Here is a 24,930-nt window from a genome sequence, read left to right on the forward strand (position 1 = left end):
GCATCACGAAAGTGACGCAACAGCGATGTAAGAGAGGCGCAAGGGACTTGTGAATCTGCCCCTAAGGATTTTGGGGCCAGATGTACGACCATTTCATTTAGCGCCTCGCAATTGGCGACACATTACGAGTCGCTAAATGAAATGTAAAACAGTGTGTTTAACACTGTTTCCGATTCCCAATGGAGTCGCAAATTACGAGGTTTATTAATATTAATGAGCCTCTCGCAATTTGTGAGCCTATTGGGAATGCCAGCCCTCCCAGCGATGGTGGCCTGCTGGGCTCTGCAGGCCACCATGTCTCGGACTACTTTTAAATAAAGCAGTTTAAAAAAATGCAGCCCATTTACCATGCCCTTAAAAAAAAAAAAGAAAATGAAACGTTTTCCTTTCATTTTCTAAGGGCAGGCAGAGGTCCCAGGGACCACTGCCTGCCCTTAAAAAATAATTTTGCATGCATTTGCAAAGAGGAAGGGGTCCCCTGGGGATCGCTTCCCATTTGCGAATGCATTACCATCTACTTGAAGTAAGTGGTAATTGCGAGGTGTTTTGCGACCGAAAGACATTTGTACATGGTTTTAAGACTCGCTATTTGGAAGGGAATGCCCCTTCCAAATAGCAAGTTGCAAAACCTATTTAGCGAGTCGCAAACAAATTGTGACTCGCGAAATAGGCAATGTACATGGCCCAATACGTTTTTGCATGTGAAAGCGGGTTCACGAACCTGTTCACGCATATAAAAACGGATCGTACATCTGGCCCTTAGTATTTTATATTGAAGGAATAGCCCCTCTGTCACATGTATTTCATTTGTTTTATAGCATCACTCATACCATTGTAGGCTGTCAGAACACTTTACATCACACACATATAGAGACATTGAATCGTACATGTAAATCAGTGTGTATATAAAGCCTGGTCTGGAAAAGCACAAACTCAGGATTCAGAACATAACACAGTGGCTAGCACTGACTTTAACATTAAAAATGTATTTCCACCCAAATAAATCTTTTTAGCAGCATCAGGATAATGAATAACTGGGAAAAAACAAAAGTTACTAACTGGTACCATGCAGTTCGCAAGCAGCTCTTTGATGACAGTTTAAAGGTCCCTCTGCTAGATTACGATTGTCACTTATGAAGTGCACAGTAACAAAAGAATCTCTGTGACAAAAGCAGTAACCACGAAGCTATGCACATAAAATGCTGCTTTTTAAAATGCATGTTACACGTTCTTTGCAGTAGGCACATTAACCCTCTGTGCTACATTAGTTAAGTCAAAGCTGCCACTAAATAAATATCTCCTCACGCTCCAGCGGGTACATTGATCACTGGCTTTATCTTGACACTTTTATTGTTGCTGGAAAGCTGCTAATTATGCAAGAAACCTCTCTGTGCTTTTAAAACTGTTGCCTGCGGACCCCCTGGGAATGTGTCACGGACCGCTGGGGGTCCGCGGACCACAGTTTGGGAAACACTGCTCTATAGAATACATTTAAGCCCTTTAGGGAAAATGTCAAATGTAGCTTAAACAAGTATTGGCAATGCCAATTGCTCTCGCTTACCTTTAAATACAAGCGAGAACAATTGGCATTGCCAGTGCATGTACCAGGATGCAAAGGGGCGATACGGCGGAGAGGTTAGGAGTGTGCTCCCATCTTTGAATACTTTTAAGGGCTCCCGTGAGCCCCCGTAGCTGACGAGCTATTGGAGATGCACCTTCGCGCCCGAGAGGCAACAAAGCCTGTGACTTGTTTTGCAGCCTTCTCAGCCACCCCAGAACTGATCTCTACTGATGAGGGATATTATCCCGAAACACGAGCTGTGTTTAGAGATACTGGAAATACCAAGTACTTACTTGCACCAACCTTGGTGAAACACTTACGAACTTTTTCCTAATTCTTCAAGTCATACGAACTGCATGTACCAGGATGCAAAGGGGCGATCCGGCGGAGAGGTTATGAGTGTGCTCCCATCTTTGAATACTTGTCTGTAGTAGTATTTGGCGACAGTCAAGACCCATGTTGTATCTTCCACATTTCTGCTGCAATTGTTCTGGTGTCCACTGGGTGGCACTGAAATGCAGCAAACTGGTGTTGTTTAAATGCGGCTCTGTTTTCTTGAATGCAATTCTCCCTTTGGAGCAAGAAGAATGACAAATCTACCAACAGTGAAAGTAAAAAAAGCTTTTGTGGGCGGGTGGGGGCGGGGAGAGAAAGGTAGGAAAGCAGCAAAATCAAATAAGAGAAAGGAATTTGAGATCGACACCACAGCCATCCAATCTTGAGAAAGGATTGTGTCTATGGAGTATTGTATACAGTGCTGTGTATAACAGATAACTGGCACATTATCTGTAGCGAGACTGCAAAAAGGAACATTTAAGCAAAAGAGTAAACAATGCCCTCACCAGTGCTAAGGCCCAAAACCATTTAAAAATCCCTTGTTTTACAAGGATAATCAATCTAAAGTCAATGAAAGCTTTCTGAATCACACAATCTGAATACTGCCACTTGATCTGTAGGTTAATTTATTGACCAACCAAGAATAAAGTTTGAGAAAGAGCCCTTTATCTATAACTGAAGTCTTGATAATTGTAATTAAAGTCGTACAAGAATGTGCATATTTGGGGTTGCAGCTGGTCCTGCAATACACACCAAGAAATAAATATATACATGTGTACAAAGGGCACAATAGCTTTCTAAACCATTCAGCTCTTACGGACCTATAGCTTTGTGTGATGTGGAGAGCATTCGTTCAAGGTAACCTTGCTTCTGATGATCATAGGTAACAGGTCTATGATATCCAAACCAGCCACAATTTAGTACAGTTGTGTAGATTGAAGGCTATATTTAGGCGGCCTACTTTGGAGTTAAGACACAGTACTTCCAGTAATGCAATACGTCTAGAAATACATTTGAGTGAGTTGCGCTGCAGAGTAAACTATATGTACTGGACAAAAGGATAAAGATAGGATAATTGCAAATGTTATTTTTGTATACAAAGTCCTATTAGAACATGAGAGCAGTAAAATAAGCCCATGTAACAACATGCCCAGAAAGGCAGTGAGGAAAAGTGGACAGAGTTGTCCACAAATGTTGCTATGGCCTTTAAGAACAGGGCTTAAACATGATTGAACTTTTTAGAAGTCCCCTTCTTAGAATTATAAAAAAGAACTTTCCACCTTTTGCAAAAGGTCTCCATGTTAGGACACAGTCCAAATATTCAACATATTACTTCTCTCACATCTTTTGATATATAAACACAAAGCGTGCATAGAATACTTTTCCGACTGACCAACAAAGAGAGAGTTTCCTAGTTGTCAGGGAACAGTGGCATTCATCATCTCACCCTCCCATTAGACCCTCCAAACATCTTTACAAGGAGTTTGCTAAATTTAGCATTGGCAGGATCACCAACTTCTGACATATAACTCAGTCTTCATCTGCTAGTGAACTTATACTTTCTTTCTCTACTCCAGTGACACCATGGGACAACCATCACCAGCAGCATATAGAGTTCTCCTGTAGACACTTTACCAATACACATTCTTCATAAATATCCAAAATGCATACATGAAGCCACAGAAAACAGTGCAACTCAAATAGCTGTACAAAACCCAAAGTGCTGCATTTTTAAGAGGCTCTTAGGCAGTCAATACTTACCCAGGAGATTCACCTCTAGTACCGAAGATAAGCCTCATTACAGTGTTTATTTTGTTCAAACATTTTTATTTATTTTCAAAAGCACGAATAAGAGGAAAAACGGTTACATAGTAGAGAATATATGTACACCACAGGGTATGGTACAGTAAGGCATACATACCCTTTGGAAAACAGCAATATAATAGGAAAAATGCAATAGATATGGTGGCACTGACAATAATGGAAGGTATGACTTAGGCGAACTGTTAGAGGTGGAGTAGTGTCAAGAGTGGGGGGGTCTGTGCAGGCATCCCCAGTATTAGAGAAGAGTAAGGCAAAGGCACCCTATTTGATGTAGGAACTGAGATTCTTTTTTTTTTTTTCAAAAAAACTTTATTTGGTAAGAAATGGAATACAGTTACGGACCTACAACCACCAGGGCTGGTCAGTTATACGCAAAAACAGTAGCACAACAATACACAGCTCATCAGCCGACAACCCGAGGGCCCGGCAGCGAAGAGGCACGATGTTATCTAGAGCTCGTGGCAATAAGAGGATAAATAAAAGGTTTCCCATTTTATATACTATAAACAACAAAAATTAAAACACAAAAAGAAGTCGAGGCGGTACCATGCAATGTAGTGACTGTCTCACACAGCAGGGGGAGAAAGGCGAATAATGAGAATTGCTATGAAGAAGGAGAGATCTTGGGAGAGGGGGGGGCCGAGAGCAAGCAATACATCACATACAACGGGAAACTGGGAAACCGAAACGTACAGTCAAGGAAATCGAAGAGTGTCGAGAGCTTCAGTAAGGGGGGGAGTGCATATCTCTCCTCGGTATGAATTCCATTGACCCCATATCCTTCCCCATTTCTTGGGCCTACCACGGGAGACATACACGATTTTTTCTCTAAACATGCACCAGTCCATGTTTTCTTTCCAAGTGAGGACTGATGGTGCCCTCTGAGATCCCCACAATTGAGCAATGTCTCGTTTCGCAATCATGTTGCCCAGTGTGACCCATTGAGTCTGAGCAACAGTGCAGTCATTCGGCTCCCAAACGTTCAACAAACAGCGTCTGGCCTCAGGCAATAACCCAACACCCGTCACCTCACCCATCACCGCATGCACTCGCGTCCAAAAAAACCCTACCTCCGGACATTCCCATATAATGTGGAGGAGGGTAGCAAGCATACCACAGCCACGCCTACACAGCCCATCCGCAGAATAACCCATATGTATCAATCGTGGACCTGTGACATAGACACGGTGCAGAATCTTCAGCTTTACCAGTCGGAGTCGCGCCGGAATCGCGACCTCTTTAGGGGAGGATATCGCAGCCTGCCAGTCCTCATCGTCCAATTCCAAGCCATCGCCAGTCCATGCACCCCGAAGCTGTATAAGGAGATCCGAACGGTCATTAATAAGTTTTTTATAGATAAGAGAGATAGTGCTGTCAGGGACGTGTCCGTCCAGCACTCTGTCCTCCAGGGGAGAGGACTCCGGGATCGTAGTGCCAGCTGGGAAAACCGATTCAATTGCGTGACGGACTTGGAGATATTGGAAATATTCCCTATCGCTCAATTTATACTCCTGTTTCAGTTCATCAAAAGTCTTGACTCTGTTTTTGGCCCAGAAATCGTCCACTTTACTGATGCCAATAAGGTCCCATCTATCTAATCCCTTCGACGTCCATAGACCACCCAGTCTCTCCGCAGCATATAGGGGGGTCGCTCTAGTCAGCCTATCCGTCCACCCCGTAGCCGTAGTTGCACTACCCCATACTCGCACCGCCACCCCAGTGGGACCTGTCAGGTTCTTCCTGGCGGCTCTAGAATAGAGCGCTCTATTATAGTCGCCCCTGGGCAGCTGCCACCTATCCATCTCGAATGCGGGATTCGGAACAGGACCGTACATGGCATGGTTAACAGCGCTCAGTTGGAATGCCCAGTAGTATCGTTTAATATTAGGCAACGCTATACCACCGTCGTACCAGGGCAAAGTCAATTTCGCCAATGCTATGCGGGGTCGCCCGCCCCACACCAGTTTCCTCTGGAGGCCCTCAATTTCACGGAAGTAGCTAGCCGGCACCAGATCAAGTGTGTTTTGGACGGCGTACAAGAATCGGGGAAGAGACATCATCTTGAACAGGGCCGCTCTTCCCAAAGGGGACAAAGGCAAGCCACACCACGCCGCAACATCCGACCTAAGCCGGGCAAGCGGAGGTAATAAATTCCCCTCATAGCGTACTGTGGGGTCCAATGAAATGTAGATCCCCAAGTACTTAAAGCCGCCTCTAGAAACGGGTATCGGGCAAACACGGGGCAGAGAAGGTAAATCTCCAGTAAGTGGGTAGATACAGGACTTGGCCCAATTAATAACTAAACCGGAGTTCCTCCAGAAGGAACTCAAGACGTCAAATAGGACTCCCAGTGACTTACGGGGAGAGGTCAGGCACAACAATATATCGTCGGCATATAGCGATATACGATCCTCGAAGTCAGGGGACCATCGAATGCCCTTGAGCGAGGGTTCCCAGCGGAGCCACGCAGCAAGGGGTTCAAGGGCAAGTGCAAAAAGGAGTGGCGACAAAGGGCACCCCTGCCTCGTGCCGCGTCCGAGAACAAAGGGTTCCGAGGCCCTGCCGTTGACCACCACCTGAGCCAGCGGTTGCTCATACAGAAGTCTGACCAACCCGATGAATTTAGGGCCAAAACCAAACTTAGCAAGGGCAGCCCACAGATATGGCCACTCCACCGTGTCGAAGGCCATCGAGGCATCAAGAGAAACCAAGATGGCCGGCTCATCAAGAGACCCCGCCCTCGCTAAGACGCCATGAAGACGGCGAAGATTGAGCGCGGTGTTCCGATGGGGGATAAAGCCTTACTGGTCCGGGTGTATCAAGTCACTGATCACCGCAATCAGCCGGTTTGCCAAAAGCTTCGCCAGGATCTTGGCTTCCGCATTCAAAAGCGATATCGGCCGATACGATGAACAGTGTTCACGGGGCTTGCCATCTTTATGGATGACCACAATGGACGCCAGTCTCTGATCCTGGGGAAGGGACCCAAGGTCTCGCGATGCCGAGAACATCCGACGAAGATACGGCGCCATTTTGTCAGGGCACAGCTTGTACAGTTCGACTGGTATACTGTTCGGACTGGAGGCCTTCCCCGAGCGAAGTGAGCGGATAGCGAGCGCAACTTCATCGGTGGAAAATTCCGCCTCCATAAGCTCCTTGTCCGATTCTGACAGGCTAGGCAACGCGATATCCCAGAGCAACAAGTGCGAGTCTTCCTCCGGTCTATCCGAGACCGGCGCGTAAACCTTCTGAAAGTGCTGGGCAAAGACCTCAACTATCTCAACCGGGTCCACCACTCGCGTTCCATCCACTTTCTCAACAACAGGCACCACCAGATTCAATCTATCCCTTTTGTCTAGCCAAGCAATCAACTTTCCCGCTTTGTCACCCACATCATACAAACGCCCCTGTTGCTCACGATTCATTGCCCTGGCCGTGTCAGTCACCAGAGCTCTATATTCTGACTGTTTAAGAGCCAAAGAGTGCAATCCCTCAGGTGTAGCCCCAGACTCCATCTGTTCCTCCAGCCCAGTGATTTCATTTTCCAAGCCCACCACTTCTTCATTTTTGCGCTTCCTCTCGCCAGCAATCAAGGATAGGGTCTGACCACGGATCACAGTTTTATAAGCCTTCCACAAGGAGACAGGGGAGGACACCGACCCCTCATTCTCAGCAAAATAAAAATCCATACACTTAACCACCTCCGTTCTAATTTTGGGGTTACGAAGGTGCCATGGGTTGATCGGGGCAGTCCGACCCCCGGCTCCCAGCTGTACGTCAATAGTGAGCCAGAGTGGGGAGTGGTCTGAGATCCCCCTAGCCAAATGCCTGATTTCCCTTACAGAGACCATCTGCACCGCCGGTACGAGGATATAATCGAGTCTCGAGAGACTCCCATGAGCTCCCGAGTGGAAGGTATACTGGAGCCGCCCAGGGTGCAGTTGCCTCCAACAATCCGCTAGACCCAACATGTCCAAAAAGTTTTTCAGCCATAACTGCGATGTGGGAAGGAGCCTGGGGGGCTACGATCCTCATCCCTATTGACAACTGAATTAAAATCGCCACCCACCACCAACAAGCCGTCAGGGAACCCCAGGACCCCCCTACCCAAATCAGTAAATGTGGTGGACTGTAGACCAGGCGGAACATACACAGACAAAATGGAGACCGTCTTCCCCTCCCACCGACCCGTAATAGCTGCATAGCGGCCTCTATCATCCAGCACCGTGTCATCTATCTCCAGGGGGAGGGAGTTCCTGACCAGGACGCCCGCCCCCCTCGACCCAGTGGTAAATCCAGAATGGGCCACCAACCGGTAGCCCCGTCTATTCAGTGCTTGGCACGTATTTCCCACTAAATGTGTCTCCTGGAGTAAAACCACATCCGGGGAGCAGCGCTTCAAATATTGCAAAACTATCCCCCATTTTATTCTATCACCAAGACCGTTGACGTTCCAGCTCAGTACCCTCAGCCCCCTGCCCCCCATCCCAGAAATGAACACCCTGCCCCCCGCCACGAAACAGGCACACAGCAGAAAATATGGAACAAAGCGCAGCCTCGATACAAACAAGAAAGAAAAGATCCCCCCACCACCCCCAAAAGAACCCTCAAAACACACCCCCCCCACCCTGCACCCCTGCGGTAGACCAAGAAGCCACCCCAACTTGCAGTGTGCCTGTCGCCCCATTAAACTAAGGAGGAAGAGTCCCGAATCCCCCCACACCCGGGTATTCACACTGTATAGACAAAACAGTCACAGAGCCACTGCCATAAAGTTGGGCTCGCCGGCGTAGACTCACTACTCCTGTTCTTCCAAGCCGCCTTCGGCGCCCCTCGAACTCTCCCGGTTGGTATGGTGCGTCGACAAAGTGTCTAACCAGTCACTGGCCACCTCAGGGGGTCAAAAAAGAACGCACGTTCTCCATGTTCAATCCTCAGGCGGGCCGGGAAAAGCATGGCGTATTTCAGTCCCATGTCCCTGAGTCGCCGTTTCACCCCCGTAAAGCCCATACGTTGTTTCTGCACCGCCTGTGTAAAGTCCTGGTAAAAACTGATCGACGCATTCTCAAATTTAGTGGGACCATTGGTACGGGAGGCTTGCAGGATAGCGTCCCTGTCCCGGAAATTAAAAATCCTGGCAATTATAGGCCTCGGAGTGGCTCCCAGCTTGGGCTTCCCACCAGGGACTCTATGAGCCCGCTCCACCGTAAAAAGTTTACTGAGGCCCTTTGGTGCCAAGTGGTTCAAAACAAGGTCTTCCACCAGAATGTCTGTAGACAAGTCTGCGGAGTTCTCCAGAACACCTACGATGCGGACGTTGTTGCGTCTGGCCCGGCTCTCGAAATCATCCAGCCGACGGGCAAACAAGTCATTGGACGTTCGGAAATTGCGGACTTCGGTCTGGAGATCCGAGACATCCGTGGTCAGGCTCGCGGTCTTGATATCCAGGGACTTGACCCGCTCATTGGTTTTCCCCAAGTCCGTCCTGATAAGATTGACTTCGATCGCCACCGTGTCTATCTTAGCTGCCAGGGTTTCATACTGCTGGCCCATAGTAGTCCGAACACTTGCAATGGCGCCCATAACATCCTTCAAAGTTGGCTCCTCAGTCTCAGGAGGACCATCACCAGTTTCTTCAAGGACCTTGCTCGCTCCGCCTGGGGATCCTTTCGGGCGAGTAAAGCGATCTATGGTCTGGGATTGGGCAACCCCTCCTCGGGATGGGCCTCTGGTGGTACGCTTCTCGACATCCGCCCTGCCCGCCATGATGGGCGACGAGCTCTGACGGAACCTTTGGGATCTGGTCAGAATGATTACCTTCGTGGCAAGCCTGTAGAGGCGAGAGGGCGAGGACCAAAGGCCGGTTGGACTGGCAGCAGAATCAGGGCAGCCGTGCCGATCGGCAGCAAGTCGCCGTCAACAATGACCAAGAGCGAAACCGAAAGTACCACAGGGGCAGCGGACGTGTCGCACCAGCCGCTGTTGTTCAATTACCACCTGGGCACCTCGGGGACTCAAGCCCCCGGATGGTCATCGGTATAGGCCGCAATTTTCGAAGTGCAGTAAGTCCGGTTCCCGGCGGCCGATTCGATTTTCGGAAAAAGTTAGCGTATCAGCAGGGCATCAGCGAAAAGTACCCATCGTCCAATTCAGGATTCTTTACAGGATAGATGCGGGAGGCAGAAAGGGTCTCGGGAGCCCTGTGCTCACGCGTCCATCTTGGATCCGCGCGAAGCTCCTTGGAACTGAGATTCTTGAGTTTGCATAAAGATGAAGAAAAAGAGAAAAAATAGGAAGGAACAAGTTGGAAGAGATAGAGAGTACGGGCAAGGGGTTGAGGGAGAGGTAAGGTCCCCCGTTGTGTGGTAAGGGCAGGTGAGGGAGGGTGAAGGTAGGTCTGCAAGGCGTAAGACTAGTGGGCTTTTTAGCCGCTTAGATATTGAGGCTATTGAGAATCCACCTTTTGGAGATAGAGGTCCTGTGCATTCCAAAGGCCACACAAACGTGTACTATTGTGTACTTTTTAATAAATTGTCAGCGCTTCTGGTGGCACACAGGATGTTCCACCATCTCTTGAAGGGGATTTCTGTGGTGGATTTCCATTCTATTGGACTGTTTTTGTACCTCGAGCTGGCATAATGTTGAGTAGAGGCGAGTCTTGCGTGGAAAGGTTGAAGTTAGGGTGGTTTGCTAATAGGCCGAGTGTTGAGTTGACAAGGCTATTTCGAACTTAGTATGGAGCTAGAAGAGAGGTAGGATTGCCGGTTCCACCTAAAACTGAACAAAACCAAGGGTGACCTGAATATCCCTTACTTTCACAGATATCAACAGGCCTTCCTGGCTGCCCAGGGTAGTTGGTGGATTAACAAGACCACGGACCCGCCACCCCTTCTTGGCTTTAAATCGAATCCCAGCTACTCTTCCCCATTCCCCTAAACTCCACGCTGACTATTTGTGGCCTCCAAAATCTACCTATGACCCACTCTTTCCCCATAATAGCAGATACAGTATCGGACCTTGTATGTGTTGACAACATGCTGCCCAACTGTCTCGCCAACTCTACCATGACTTCTCTATGGCATAATCACAAAATTAAATTAGAAGGCAGAACCCTATTCTGGAAATAATGGGCCGAAAGAGGCATTCATTCTATCGGAGAACTAGGTAAAACACTAAGCCTCATTACAGTATTAACCCACATATCACTATAGCCTGCTGCGGAAGGCTATACCGGTTGCTCAATTCCCTTAACCCGAGCTGCAGGCGAGAGCCTATAAGGAGGGAAAGGGCCTTTTGACAACCGGTACAGCCCTTGGAAGAAGGGCTATAGGGCTATTAGAATAGTGACCCACTATGTTCTAAATAAAAAGGGCGAAATATGAAGAAAAACATTGGAATTTTGGAGCTCCAGGCTTATACCAGCTATTATAAGCCCAAAGCTACTCCATTATCTTCAATGGAGCTCTCAACAATCCAATGTTCTAACTAAGCATGGGCGGATTTTGCGGATTCGCAATCCGCGAATTTGCGGATTTGCGTATTCGCGGATTGCGAAAATACGCGAAATCTGCGAATTCTCGCGGATTAGCGGATTTTTTGGGGGTGTGTATGTTCGCACGGGTTTCTGCAAGTTCGCGAGGGTTTTGTACTATTTCGCAAATTGCGAACTTACTTGTCGGGTCGCCAGTTTAGCGAACTTGTTGTTTCTACGTGCCCAGCCTGTTTGCTAAGCTTTCTTCATCACTGCCACCCTCTGTCACCACTGGCACTCTCTTTGGTCACCCATGCCACCCTCTGGCTCACCCATGTCACCCTCTGTGTCATCACATCACCCTCTAGTTCACCAGTGTACATTATTGGGGCAAAGCAAAGCACTGCCATCCTCTGTCAACACTGGCACTCTGGTTCACCCATGCCACCCTCTGGCTGGCACACCCATGCCACCCTCAGTGTCATCACAACACCCTCTGATTGACCACTGAGTGAACAAACACCTGCTAAGTGCCTTAAGTTTTGCAAACAACAACACCTGCCCTGCCCCAACTGACATTAATGAAGGCTGGCACCTGCTTGTCTGCTCCCTTTCCTTTTTGTTGCAAATGCAAAGTAAATAATTTTTTTTAACAGGATGCAATGGCATACTTGTAACTATTCTGTGACTGTCAGAGCAGGGTCACACAATAGTTGCAAGTAGGCAACCGGATTCTGGAGGGCCCCTTCAGGAAGCACTACAGGTAAATGGTTACAAATGATGAGCTCGAACTTTTGCACCTGCTCGTTCGTTTTGCTTTTGCAAAACTCGTTTTTCGGTAATTTCGCCCTATTCGCGGGGCGCGTCGTAGTGCGAACTGGCCCGTGGAGGCCGCGAACTCGTGCGAGTTACCTCAAGGTTGAGTATGGGCGCCGCCATTTTGTTTGCGTGACGTATTTCCGTTTCCGCCCGCTAAGTGTAATCTCGCCCGACTCGCGCCTTGCGAATACAAGTTCGCACGAGTTCGCGAGAGAAATCGCGTGCGAACTTACTTACGCGCACGTGATCGGGCCGCCATCTTGTTTTTCATTCATTCCTATGTGTCTGGGTATGGTGTTTCTATCCTCTCTATATCTCTGCCATCCTTTGCTTGTTTTACTATTTTTTTGATCTATTTAACTTATTTTCTATCCCTGTATTTTTCTAGATCTATATTTTTGTGTTTTAGGCTATTTTTGTTTACTTTTGAACTACTTTTTTAAACTTTTACTTTCCTTCTTCTCTACTCTTATTCTTTTTCATTTTATCTCCTTACCTGCCCAGAACATGGTGAAGACAGCAGTCAAGCTGCCCAAGACGGGCACCGCAGCCCGTGCCCGGCTCCCGTGTGGTCGATTGAGGGCGGAAATGGTGGTGCCCCGGGAGATTTTCAGCCCTGAGGAGGTGGGCGCACTTGTTTTTTACGTGCAGCGCCGTCTCCCCAGGACCATCGCGGCAGGCGGCAGGATTGCTGCTGGTTACACCAACAGCCAGGAGCGACGGAAGCGGTGGGGGCAGGTGTGCCGGGCCCTTTTTAAGATCACGGGGGTCCAGCGCACCTACAATCAGGTCACCCACCGCTGGACCGACATCCTTGACCGAGAGCGTGACCTGCTAGACGTGCTGGGAGTGGAGGTCCCCGGTCTTGGTGAGTAGTAGTAGCAATTTTTTCATTAATATTTCAAAATCTTCTGTGCATTTCAGGTGCACTGTTCTCCTTCTCTGTGCCGGTGCCACTGCTTATTTGTTATCTATTTTGTGTTCATTTAATTGGGCTGAGTATGAGTGTATTTTACAGAACTGCGTAATGCTAGACACAAAGGGGCAGATTTACAAGCCCCTTGTTCCACGTTTACACTGCCTTACCTGACGCACAGCGACGTAAACGTGGCGCATCCCTGCGAGTCATTTACAACGTGATGCATCTAAGGAGATGCGCCACGTGAATGCCTGGGCCTGCGCCTCAATGGGTGCGTTCCCACGCAGGGGGGGAGTGGGGGGTGGGTGGTGCCGGTCAGGCAGATGTGTGCCTCGCAAAAGTGCCTGCGTAAAATCTACAAGATTTAGCGCAGGCACTTCCGCGACGCTGCTATGTCAATTCTTTATGCCTGCTTGCTTGAAGCAGGCGTAAGGACTGATGCGGTATGTAGAGTATTGGGCAGCCCTGAGCACTGCTATAGTTGCATTGCGCCCACGAAGCGACTCTAGAGATGCGCCCCTATTTCGTCACGAGATGCGTTACGCATCTGCCTACCCTTGCGCCAGGGTTTGCCGCATTGTAATAGCGGCGCATCTGCCGTGACGCAAGGTTAGTTTTGCGTTACGTATTTGTTCTGGTGCACATCTGGAGGTGTCCAGCTCAGAACTCGTAAGTATGCCCGTAAGTGTCAGATTAGCAATTACCTGCGCATCCCTGCAAAGTGTGTGGCACGGCAGCACCACCCATGGTGCGCCGTATTTACAATGCGGCACACCATGGTCCCAAAACGTCACCGAAGCGTTACGCATCGGTGCCGTAAAGGCGGCTCTTTGATGGAGTTGCGTTGCAACGATGGCGCAGCTCCAGCAATGCTGCGTCAAGCCGTAAGTCTGCTTCATGCAGGCGCAGGGTTTCAGTGACGCATCATTGTCCTAAATGACTGATTGAAATTTTATATATTCCCCATAGCCACTTTTAGCATGCGTTCCTGCGCAGGAACGCCATCCCTTGCGATGGAATGCTCCCTAATGGCGCAGGGTTTTAGAATGGGATGCATCTCCCATATGCGTCACGTTGTTAATATACGCCAGACCATGGCGCCTCTCTTGTGGCGCTGCGTCACAAAATTGACGCAAGAATGGAGCAGAAGAGCTGCAAGGGGCTTGTAAATCTGCCCCTAGAGTAGAGGCTCAGGTGCAGTCCTTCCATTGTAGCCCTCTTTTTGGCTGAAATAGTAGGTTCTTGTTCTTTCTAAATGTTTGATTTGGTTGACAAGGACATCGGCAAGCAGCAATCATCAATGTTTTCTGTTATTTCTTTCATGTTGTACGTCAGGTCCGCCCAGGGGCAAGCGGGCGGAAAAGGAGGATGCAGCAGTGGCTCCAAAGGAGGAGGATGCAGGCCAGGGCGGCGAGTGCTCCTTTGCTGGCCCCAGTAAGTTTTCATTTAAATATAGAGGACCTATTGTTGTCCAAGCATTCCTAATTTAATTGTTTCGAAATAGTGTTTAGATAGGAGCAAAATCCATAATACTACTGTTGCAGGGACACTTCTCCACAAACCGAACTATGGACACCAAAGACCAGAGTAATAATATTTCAGAGTGGCGTGTTTGGCACACTGTATAAATAAACCTGGTAGTGTCAGCAGCACAGATTCCTCCTTCCAAAAATTGCAAAACTTTTCGCTCAGTCACTCTAGTCTGGACTCTCTGGAGGAAAAACTACAGAGTCAATTCAAGTTTAAAAGCTTTATTAAAAGTTTAAGTAAACACATATATTAAAATAAAGTTAGTTGGAAATGGAAAAGTGCTTGGTGCAGAGTTGATGAGTACTGGATTGGTAGAAATTTCTTGTGGTCGAGCCGAGCTTTCACCTGGTTTCAAGTTGATGTTCCTCTTGTCCTTAGAAGTCCAGTTTCTGTCTGTTCAGAGAAAAATAATGTGTGTTAAAATTAAGCAAGCATTCAACAATTGTGACAAAAAAATTAAGCAAGACAACAGCTTTCCCTGGAAGGAGGGACATTTACTTTAGACTAGAGTAGACAGTCAATTACTTTTTCAGTTGTTTTCACATTTTTTCATTCATAGACCAAATACTAGTGGAGTGGTGTAATCTAACATTCTTAAATCTACTTTGTAGGTGGAACATCTGGTGGCGGGGCCAGCTCGGATGTGGTCATCATTGACTCGGAGTCTGAGGGTCAATCTGGGGAGGAGGCGGCGCTAGAGGAGTCGGACCAAGAAGAAGTACAGACTGTGAGGAAGGAGACAGTGGCGGTGGCGAGTACAGGTAAGCTGGATCATGGTACTATCTGACTCTTAGATAGGATATGATGTGTATCCAGTGGTGGCCCAGTGACAAATTACAATATGGTAATTACAGCAGGCTGGGACCGAAAGACAGATAGAGGCAGAGACAGAGAGAGAGGAAGACAGAAGGAGAGAGAGAGAGAGAGGGAGGGAGCCAGAGGGAGGGTGAGGGAGGGAGACAGAGAGAGAGAGACAGCGAGGTAGAGGGAGACAAAGGGAGACAGAAAGAGGGAGACAGAGAGAGAGAGAGAGAGAGAGAGAGAGAGAGAGGGAGGGAAACAGACATATCGCCTGGGCCTGGTGCAGATGATACGGTTGCTGGTGTGGTTAACGGCTCAGAGGAAAAATCACTCACTTCTGCCACATCTCTTTCATATGAAAGAGCACCAAACCAAGGATACAAGAGAGTTGTGGGAAGGGAAATGGTGATTCAAGCGCCCCTCCCTGCGGACGCCCATGATACTGGCCTGAATAGTTTTGTACTGCCCTGGCTAGTTGCTAGTTGTACTGTGACACAACTTCCTGCTGAATCATTTTGTGTTAATCATATTCCTAAAGAGCATTGCTTACAGATTATGTCTTTCTTTCTTCATATAGTTGGCAATACTAAAACCTCCAAACCAACGAGGAGTATGCTGGCTGTACTGGCCCGGCAACGGAGGCTGGAAGCAACTGTTGCGGAATATCGGCGACTGGTGGAACTCGAGGGGGATGACACGCACTCCAGTGCATCCAACTTAACATCGTCTACATCCTCCTCTGTTACCCCACGTTCTGCCGGTAAGCACAGTGCTCCAGCGAACCGGAGCCGTGCCGGAAGACGCCACCGCCGAGCAGCAAAAGCTGCACCTCGCAGCACTGTTAAAGGTCGCTTGCGCCGTGCACTCCGCAGAGTGTCAGACCTAGAGGCGGAGGTCCAGAAATGGCACAAATTTCAAAATGTGGTGGAGGGCCTCCGCCTAGAGCAAGCCATCCTCCAAGAAAAATATGATGCCCTGGCCCTAAAGCATGATGCCCTGGAGGCCAAACTTACCAGCTTGCATCCCTAGAGTGTCCCTTGCCCCTTTTTTTGAGACTTTTGGGGGGTGGGAATTGGGAGTTGGGTTTTTTGGGGACTTTTGAGGACTATTTGTTGGGGTTAGGGAGGGTCTTGCGGGAGATTATTTTGTTAGGGATATAAATATACTTTTTCAAACTTTATCTGAGCATACCTGTTTTTTTACTACTTTTGAGCTGGGTGGGTGGTGGTTTTGCAGTAATTTCATTTAACTGAACACTGTCATCGTGTTGGTTCACGTGCAATAGGCCAAATGTTTTCCTAAGTAAATGCCTGTCACAGAGTTTGTTAATTCAAGAGCCCTAGGACTTTGCTGCTAGTACCACTGTCACTCTCTCGCCTCTCCGAATACTCCATTATACTACCTCCCATCCAAAAGCTTATCTTACCTGTAATTTGTGTTTGAGGGCTGGCTCCACCTGGAATTCACAGAGTCCTAACGCGTTCTGCAGCAGGGCCACAACTGGAGTTTCCCGGCGTGGATTTTCTGCAAAACAAAAACAATCAACATTAGAAATGTGGTAGCGGTGCTGACACAACCCTAAAACCTAGAAGCCCCAGAGACAGCACCCCTGAGACAGGCAAGCGAGCAATATAACGCCTACACGTTCACGTGCAATAGGCCAAATGTTTTCCTAAGTAAATGCCTGTCACAGAGTTTGTTAATTCAAGAGCCCTAGGACTTTGCTGCTAGTACCACTGTCACTCTCTCGCCTCTCCGAATACTCCATTATACTACCTCCCATCCAAAAGCTTATCTTACCTGTAATTTGTGTTTGAGGGCTGGCTCCACCTGGAATTCACAGAGTCCTAACGCGTTCTGCAGCAGGGCCACAACTGGAGTTTCCCGGCGTGGATTTTCTGCAAAACAAAAACAATCAACATTAGAAATGTGGTAGCGGTGCTGACACAACCCTAAAACCTAGAAGCCCCAGAGACAGCACCCCTGAGACAGGCAAGCGAGCAATATAACGCCTACACGTTCACGTGCAATAGGCCAAATGTTTTCCTAAGTAAATGCCTGTCACAGAGTTTGTTAATTCAAGAGCCCTAGGACTTTGCTGCTAGTACCACTGTCACTCTCTCGCCTCTCCGAATACTCCATTATACTACCTCCCATCCAAAAGCTTATCTTACCTGTAATTTGTGTTTGAGGGCTGGCTCCACCTGGAATTCACAGAGTCCTAACGCGTTCTGCAGCAGGGCCACAACTGGAGTTTCCCGGCGTGGATTTTCTGCAAAACAAAAGCAATCAACATTAGAAATGTAGTAGCGGTGCTGACACAACCCTAAAACCTAGAAGCCCCAGAGACAGCACCCCTGAGACAGGCAAGCGAGCAATATAACGCCTACACGTTCACGTGCAATAGGCCAAATGTTTTCCTAAGTAAATGCCTGTCACAGACTTTGTTAATTCAAGAGCCCTAGGACTTTGCTGCTAGTACCACTGTCACTCTCTCGCCTCTCCGAATACTCCATTATACTACCTCCCATCCAAAAGCTTATCTTACCTGTAATTTGTGTTTGAGGGCTGGCTCCTTCATTTCTTCATTGTGCAGAATCCAGGCATCAGCATTATGGGTAATGGATAGGGTGAGTCTGGAGGAGGAGGACTCAGGATAGACGACCAGGACTGAGTTCTTGTCAACTAACTGTTGTGAACCTGAGGAATGCTGCGGCATCAAAATCAAGATAGTTCTGTTGATGGGCTTGTTGTTTTATTGGTTGATTACAGTTTTGTTGGGAATGTGATGAAGCACTTGCTAAAGAAAGGCAGACACACAGGAATAAAAGTGAATAAGGAGGACTATTTACAATTAATGAATGATTGAGTCATTTTCAGAACTCGCTGTCAGGGAAGCAGAACTCGTCCTCATACTCTGCTAACTCATCAGTCGGGGTTACTTCTGGTAACTGAGGAGAACTTTCCTCGGGTAGGGCGGTGTCCTCTTCTTCCTGCGTGCATTCTCGTACTCTGTAATCTGGTGGTATGAAGTGCTGGTTCATCTTTATCAAGGTGAGCCGCTCCACATTTGCGGGCAAGAGGCGGGACCTTTTGGAAGTCACAATGCCACCAGCAGAACTAAAAACACGTTCTGAAGACACGCTTGCGAGTGGGCAAGACAAGTAATTGATAGCCAGGTTGGTGAGCTCTCGCCATATTTTTCTTTTCCCATGCCAATACGCCAATGGGTCCTCAGTAATATTGACCTCTGTTGAGTCATCCAGATAGGCCTGCACCATTGAAAGAATGTCCTCCCGGATTCCTGTACTTTGCACTTCTGTGTCCTTTCTAGGACCAGGAAACCCTAGCTGAGTTAGCCAACTCGCTTCAGACATATCGCATGCGCCTGGTGGAGATGATACGGTTGCTGGTGTGGTTAACGGCTCAGAGGAAAAATCACTCACTTCTGCCACAGGCACAGATGGTGAAGTGCTTTTTTGGGACGCCTGATCGCCTGCTGATTCACTAGTAGTACTGTCTTCTCCTACAGTTTCCTTCCGTTCTATTTCAAAACGAATGGCTGACTGAGCTAGCCAACCTTTGTACTCTGTAACATCCGATGTTTCAAAAGGAATTATTACTTTGCCAAACAATGGCTTTTTGTAACGTGGATCCAGAATAGTAGCACAAATGTAGTGCTGTTGTTTCTTGATATTTACAAGCCGTTCATTGCTAACTAGGCGTTGTAATAATCTCTGCGCCAACTCATGTGCTTCGTTCTTTCCAACGTCCTTTAATTGTGAAGACACCACCTTGACTTGGTGCTCGAGCTTCAGCAACAGTGGGATAGCTTTGCTCAAAGAACAGTCCTCCCTGCTCACGTCACGCGTGAAGACCTCAAAAGGCCGAAGCATGTCTGTCAGGCTTTTAACTAGCTGCCATTGCTCCACCGCTAGTATCATTCCTGTCGTATCACCACCCAGGTTGTAGAAATACTCATTGACTACTGGAAACAGCTCATGCAGACGCTCAAGCATGTAGAAGGTTGAGTTCCAACGTGTTGCCACCTCCTGGATAAGTGCTTTCACTGGCATTCTACGTTCATTTTGCTTGCGCCTCAGCTCCTTCCGGGCCTTAAAAGAATGGTTGAAATGTGTGCATATTCTTCTGCAGATGGTCAGTGTTTTGTCGACTGCAAGTTCTTTTTTCAAAAAATTTTGCACAACAAGGTTGATACAGTGCGCCAAACACGGCACTCTGAAATAGAAACCGTCCTCCATGGCCTTAACTACATTCCTGCCATTATCTGTAGAAACATAACCAACCTTGCAATTTCTTGGGCGCAGCCATTGCAAGACCTTTTTGTTAAAGTCAGCCAAAATGTTGACTGCAGTATGACTTTTCTCCATGCCAAACATGGCTAATGTTGCATGTTTACGAGCACCCTTAAAAATCTCGACCAAGTCACCACCTGCATTTATCTGTTTAATAACCCCTGAAAAAGAGACCCAGTGTGCAGTGATGCACATGTAATCAGTGGCTGCGCAACTGGTCCACATGTCTGTTGTCAGGTGTATAGTGTGAACAGCACTCTTCTGCAAAGCTGCCCCCACCAACTCAAGCACCTCTTTGTGTAGTGCTGGAAACCCTGGCAAAATAGTACCGGCTAGGAACCTTCCATTTAGGGGCCAATGTTGCCACGAGTTCAAGGAAACCCACACCTTCGACAAACGAAAAAGGGAGAAGGTCCACCGCTAGCATTTTTGCCAGCTTAGTGTTATAGAGGCGTACAGTTGGGTGGTTGCGTTGAAATTGCGCATCTGAGGAGAACATGGCTGAAATGGTGCGCTGGACAAATTTACGGGATGATGCTGATGCCTTCTTCGACCCACTTCTGATCAGTGTTGACATTTTCCGCATTGGTGTGTCTCCCAGACTCTCAGTGTGCCTGCTATGTGTTACGGAGGTTGTGGTGCTGCAAGGGGTACTGGGTGCAACCGGACACATGTCTGACGCTTCTTCTACCTCCCCATCATCTTCAGATGAAACACCTACTATGGGTATATTTTGGCCACTTGCCCTTTGGGATCGCTTTCCCTTGACGTTTGCTAGGTGCGGAAACCATTCGACAGCGTGCTTTCTTTCAAGATGACCTATCTGGCCTCCGGTTCCATAGTTGGTACCAGTCTTACCACGGCTAACGCTAGTCTTACAAATGCAACAAACGGCTATGTTATCATATTTTTCATGGACACTAAAAAAGTTCCAAACTGGGGACTGGAAACTTCCTGGCACTGATGCTCAACGATGATGATGCGTAGTTTTGTGCACCTAAACGCAAACGAAGACAGAGGAACATCAGTAAATATAAATGTTGCATATGTAGCGCTTGAATAAACAGTTAGCAAGTAGGCATATGAATACACACGTGCACACCACACAATATGGAATTTTCAAAATTAGGATTTGCTAAATTTTTGGGAAACAGGAATTTAACATTGATCCAAGAGAGCACACACACAGAGGGTTGTGCTTTCATGTACCCCTGACTCCGCCTGGGCACAATGGGTGAAAGCAAGGCACACCTATGTCTCAAAGCTCACTGCCTGCCTTCAAAATGGCCGCTTGACCCCCCCATCCACATGGCCAGGACCATGCCTCAAAATGGCCACCACCAACATAGCCAGCACCCAACCCCTACTCCAAAAAGTGAAAACACACAACACAAATCAAATCACCACAATCCAATGCCATCCATCCATTTTCAGAAGGCTTATGCTGCCTGCTGGTGGTTTTCCGGTGCAAAATTGCATTTTTTACAATTTCGCGAGTGCGAGATTGTTGCTTCACGGCGCGAACGTGGCAAAAACCCACAAAATCCGCGAACAGACCGATTCTGGGCCCCCCTGGGCATAATGGATGACATCAGAGCACAGTGGGTGCAGGCCTATGGCACAAAGCACACAACTTACAAATGGCCCCTAGACCCCCACCCACACGGGACCAGACAATAAAATGGCCCCCACCCCCATAGCAAGCCCCCAACACCACCCCAAAAAGTCCTAAAACACACAAAAATCAGCACAATCCAATGTCATCCATGCCCTGGCCAGAATCATGTTAACAAAAATAATTTCAACAAAACAGTTGTATCATCCATGCACCCATAAATAAGCCTGGTGGTTTTCAATTCATGTGCAGCAGAATTGTAATTTTTACAATTTCGCGAGTGCGAGATTGTTGCTGCGCGGGACACGAGCAGTGCGAACACAAGCAAAAACACATCCTCAGCTCGCGAACTTGCAGATTTCCCCCCCAAAAAAGTCGAAAAAAAACAACACACACAAAAATCACCACAAACAAACAACATCAACTTACTTCTTTGTGAAATCAAAATTCGAATCCAAAAGTAATCCAAAAGGCCTCAAATCCAAATATCCAGCAGCAACCACAAAAAGTAATCCTTCCCAGTCAAGATCGAAATCAAAGTGGCCAGGAAATGGAGGAGCTTGCTGGACAGGAACAGGAAGTTGGAGACTGGGGCACTTCCTTCACCCCACCCCTATGGGAGGAGCTTGCTGGACAGGAACAGGAAGTTGGAGACTGGGCCACTTCCTTTACTAAGTAATTTTTGTACTTTCGCTAGTGCGAGATTGTTCCTGCCCGCGCCGCGGACCGCGAGCAGCGCGAGCAGTGCGAACACAAACAAAAAATCCGCTTCGCGCGGATTTTGCGTATTCTCGCCGCATCCGCGAGAGTTCGCGGATTGCGGATTCTCCGAAAATACGAAAAATCCGCGAGCGTAACGGATTTTACGCCCATGCTTAGTTCTAACTAGTTAGGGAGTGTAGCATCCTCGTAACCAAATTGTATGGAATCTTCAAAGTAAAACAGGATGCAGCTAGAACATTTCCAGAAATGTACTTCAAGTAAAAAATGGGCCCCCAAGATGAATGCAGGAAACGCATCACCCTGCAGGAGCACAAAGAGAATCTCCCGCAACATTCTATAACCTCCCATTAATACCTAAAACAGCATACTACATTCCATTAGGACATAAGAATGATTCCAAAATCCACTTATCCATAAACAAAGAACCATTGCAGGAATGCGTATGCAACAGGTGGTACAAAGAGAGAGAGAGGTCGGATAGTCCGAGGAAACATGTGGAAAGAAATGCTGAACTAGGGTAGAAATGTATTTATACCATTAAATATTTTTCAGGCCTTTAACGTATGTTATGCCATAGACTACCCAAAATCCATAACTCCAGTCATTTGCTTAACCAGCTGGTTTCATGTCTGAATTACCACCCCAGTGCTTGTTTACCTCAGCCTGCTCCATAGAAAAAGGCTTTAACCCCTTGCATGCTGCCGTGATTCTGCGCCTGTGCGGTACATTCCGATCACGGGTGCGGTAATGACAGCCCCCAGCCGTCATCAGCACACGAGCACTGTAGTGCACATACAAGGGGTTAAATTGAACATCTCCAATTCAGCAATTTAGTATCCAGTTTCGTGTGAATATAGAATGCTAGCACTCTTCAGTGGCTCCCATACTTTGTAGAGCCACGACCCACTTTTTAGAACAACAAACTTTTGTGACCCACCTAGCTTTGGTGGGCATGAGGCAGACCATTTTTTAATGTAACTAAAGCATTGTGTGGTAGAACACCATCATTTGCATGCAGAACATTTTCCATTAAAATGGCCACTAATTCTGCACAAAGTTTTACTGTTAAAACTACATTGCAGCCAACTAATAATGCGTGGAAGTCGGGTACAAGTGAATATTTATCATTTGTGCACCTGCAAGTAAATTGTCTTGATTTGATTCTATTAAAATCTTTGTTTCCATCACACTTCGGAATTACGAAAAATGGGCTTAATTTTTTCTTTTCCTAACTACTAAATGTGCACAGTTTATTTTCAGGTATTTACATTTGGTGTGTTACTAAAAATAATTGCATCAACAGCTTTTCCTTTCAAATACCTGTACCCAAGCAAGATAGTTACATAATTCACTTTACTTTTCTTTCTCTGACTACAAAGTGCGAAGAGTTTGTAAACACCAATCCCCATGTTAAAAAAAGCAACTATTTGTTAGAAGACATAGTCTAACATTTGACCTCTGTCTTTGAAGTGCAGGAAATGTGAAAAAAATACAGAATTTAAAGGCATCTTTATTTATTGCTTGAACTTTCACAACTCGCCAAAAATTGGCTCAGGACCCACAGTTTGGGAAACACTACTCTAATAGTTAATTATAAATCTATGGTGATGCTATAGAAGACCCCTGAAAAATCAACTAACAGACTGTTTCACTTCTTTTTAAAATAGAGGAGGAAGATGTTTGAGAACTTATAGAAAATGTATCATCATTTTAGCATACCATCCAACAATTGTGTGAATTTCACCCCAACATTTAAGAGTTTGATTTACAATAGCAACATTTGGACTGATCACCTCATTAATAATTGTCGCACCTTCTATATAATGTTTATAATTCAGTGATCTCCGATGTGTTTCAGAAGTAGTATTGTGAAGTAGTTATCTTCTAAGTCTGCTTAAGTCTGTTGTGGGTGAAAAGACAAAAGACTGTACCCTGTTGGAAAAAACAATTGTATACTGTGATATATTAAGCAGTCGCAAATAAAGAGTTAAAAAAAAAATACAATAGCAAATTTTTTTTAAAACAAATCTAGGCTTTTGTAATAAGAGATTTATTTATTTCCAAAATGAGCTTGTAATGTTTCTATCAGCCCACTTTAATCTGCTGACCTCCCTTTATCCTTGCAGATTCTGTAGTAGTCTGTAGTTTAGGTTCTCTTGCAGCTCCACAAATGTTCTTGAATATATTTGTTGCAGGACTGTTCACATATGTACTCATCTTCTACACCAGTAAATATACAACTTGCCAATAATGACCTCAAAGCACCGGCATAAATATTCTCAGACTGGACTTTCTGGCCTCTTCCAAGATGAACATTTATAATAGGACATTTATTTTCCATACAAAATGAGGGCCATTTCTTTAACAGTCCGCTTTAAGCTGTTACCCTCCTTCTACAAAGCATTAAAGACAGAAATTCCAGCATTCCAGAAGGTAAAGGTACCATGCATTGCATCCAAGAAAATCGCAATCAACATTTATCAACATCAGAGATAACTATGGATAGGATGCATGACATTACAACGCATGCTTTTACATCGCATGCCTTTACAACGCGGTTTTTACAACGCATGCCTTTACAACGCATAGTGCTTTTGGGTGCTGGATAGTGAATTGTTTAATTTACTATTCCAACTCCAGTCCCCGTGGATAGTAGGGAAGGCGTTGGATAGTACATTAAACCTATTCCCTATCCTAGAGCGCCCCCAGCGCAATGCGTTGTAATGGTTTGCGTTGTAAAAGTTGCATCGTAAAGGCACTGCGTGGTAAAAGTTGCATTGTAAAGGATGTTTACCCTATGGATATTCTATACTTTTTTTTTTTTTTAGTGTTCCTATTGCTTGAGACTCTAAAAATTTGGGGAACATAACTACATGTTTATTATCAGACACATATACGATTTCTGTTTACTTCATATTATTGAATACTCTTTTCCACAGTCCTTTGGTACTTGCTAAAAATTTTTTTTACTTTTTTTAACATTCTGAACCGTTTTCTATGTAAATCCTACTTTAG

The 24,930-nt window shown here is 46.6% G+C and overlaps 1 protein-coding gene across 1 annotated transcript; it reads right to left on the reverse strand.

Annotated features, from left to right (window-relative positions):
- Positions 1–17,465: 17,465 nt before the first annotated feature.
- LOC144782849 (zinc finger BED domain-containing protein 6-like) lies at positions 17,466–19,726 on the reverse strand. Its single transcript, XM_078662114.1, has 2 exons — positions 17,810–19,726; positions 17,466–17,533 (listed from the first exon to the last, which is right to left on the reverse strand). The coding sequence occupies exon 1, from the start codon at positions 19,659–19,661 to the stop codon at positions 18,138–18,140; it is 1,524 nt and encodes a 507-aa protein (XP_078518240.1). The 5' UTR covers positions 19,662–19,726; the 3' UTR covers positions 17,466–17,533; positions 17,810–18,137.
- Positions 19,727–24,930: the final 5,204 nt, after the last annotated feature.

Source organism: Lissotriton helveticus, chromosome 9, assembly GCF_964261635.1.
Source record: "Lissotriton helveticus chromosome 9, aLisHel1.1, whole genome shotgun sequence".
NCBI lineage: Eukaryota > Metazoa > Chordata > Amphibia > Caudata > Salamandridae > Lissotriton > Lissotriton helveticus.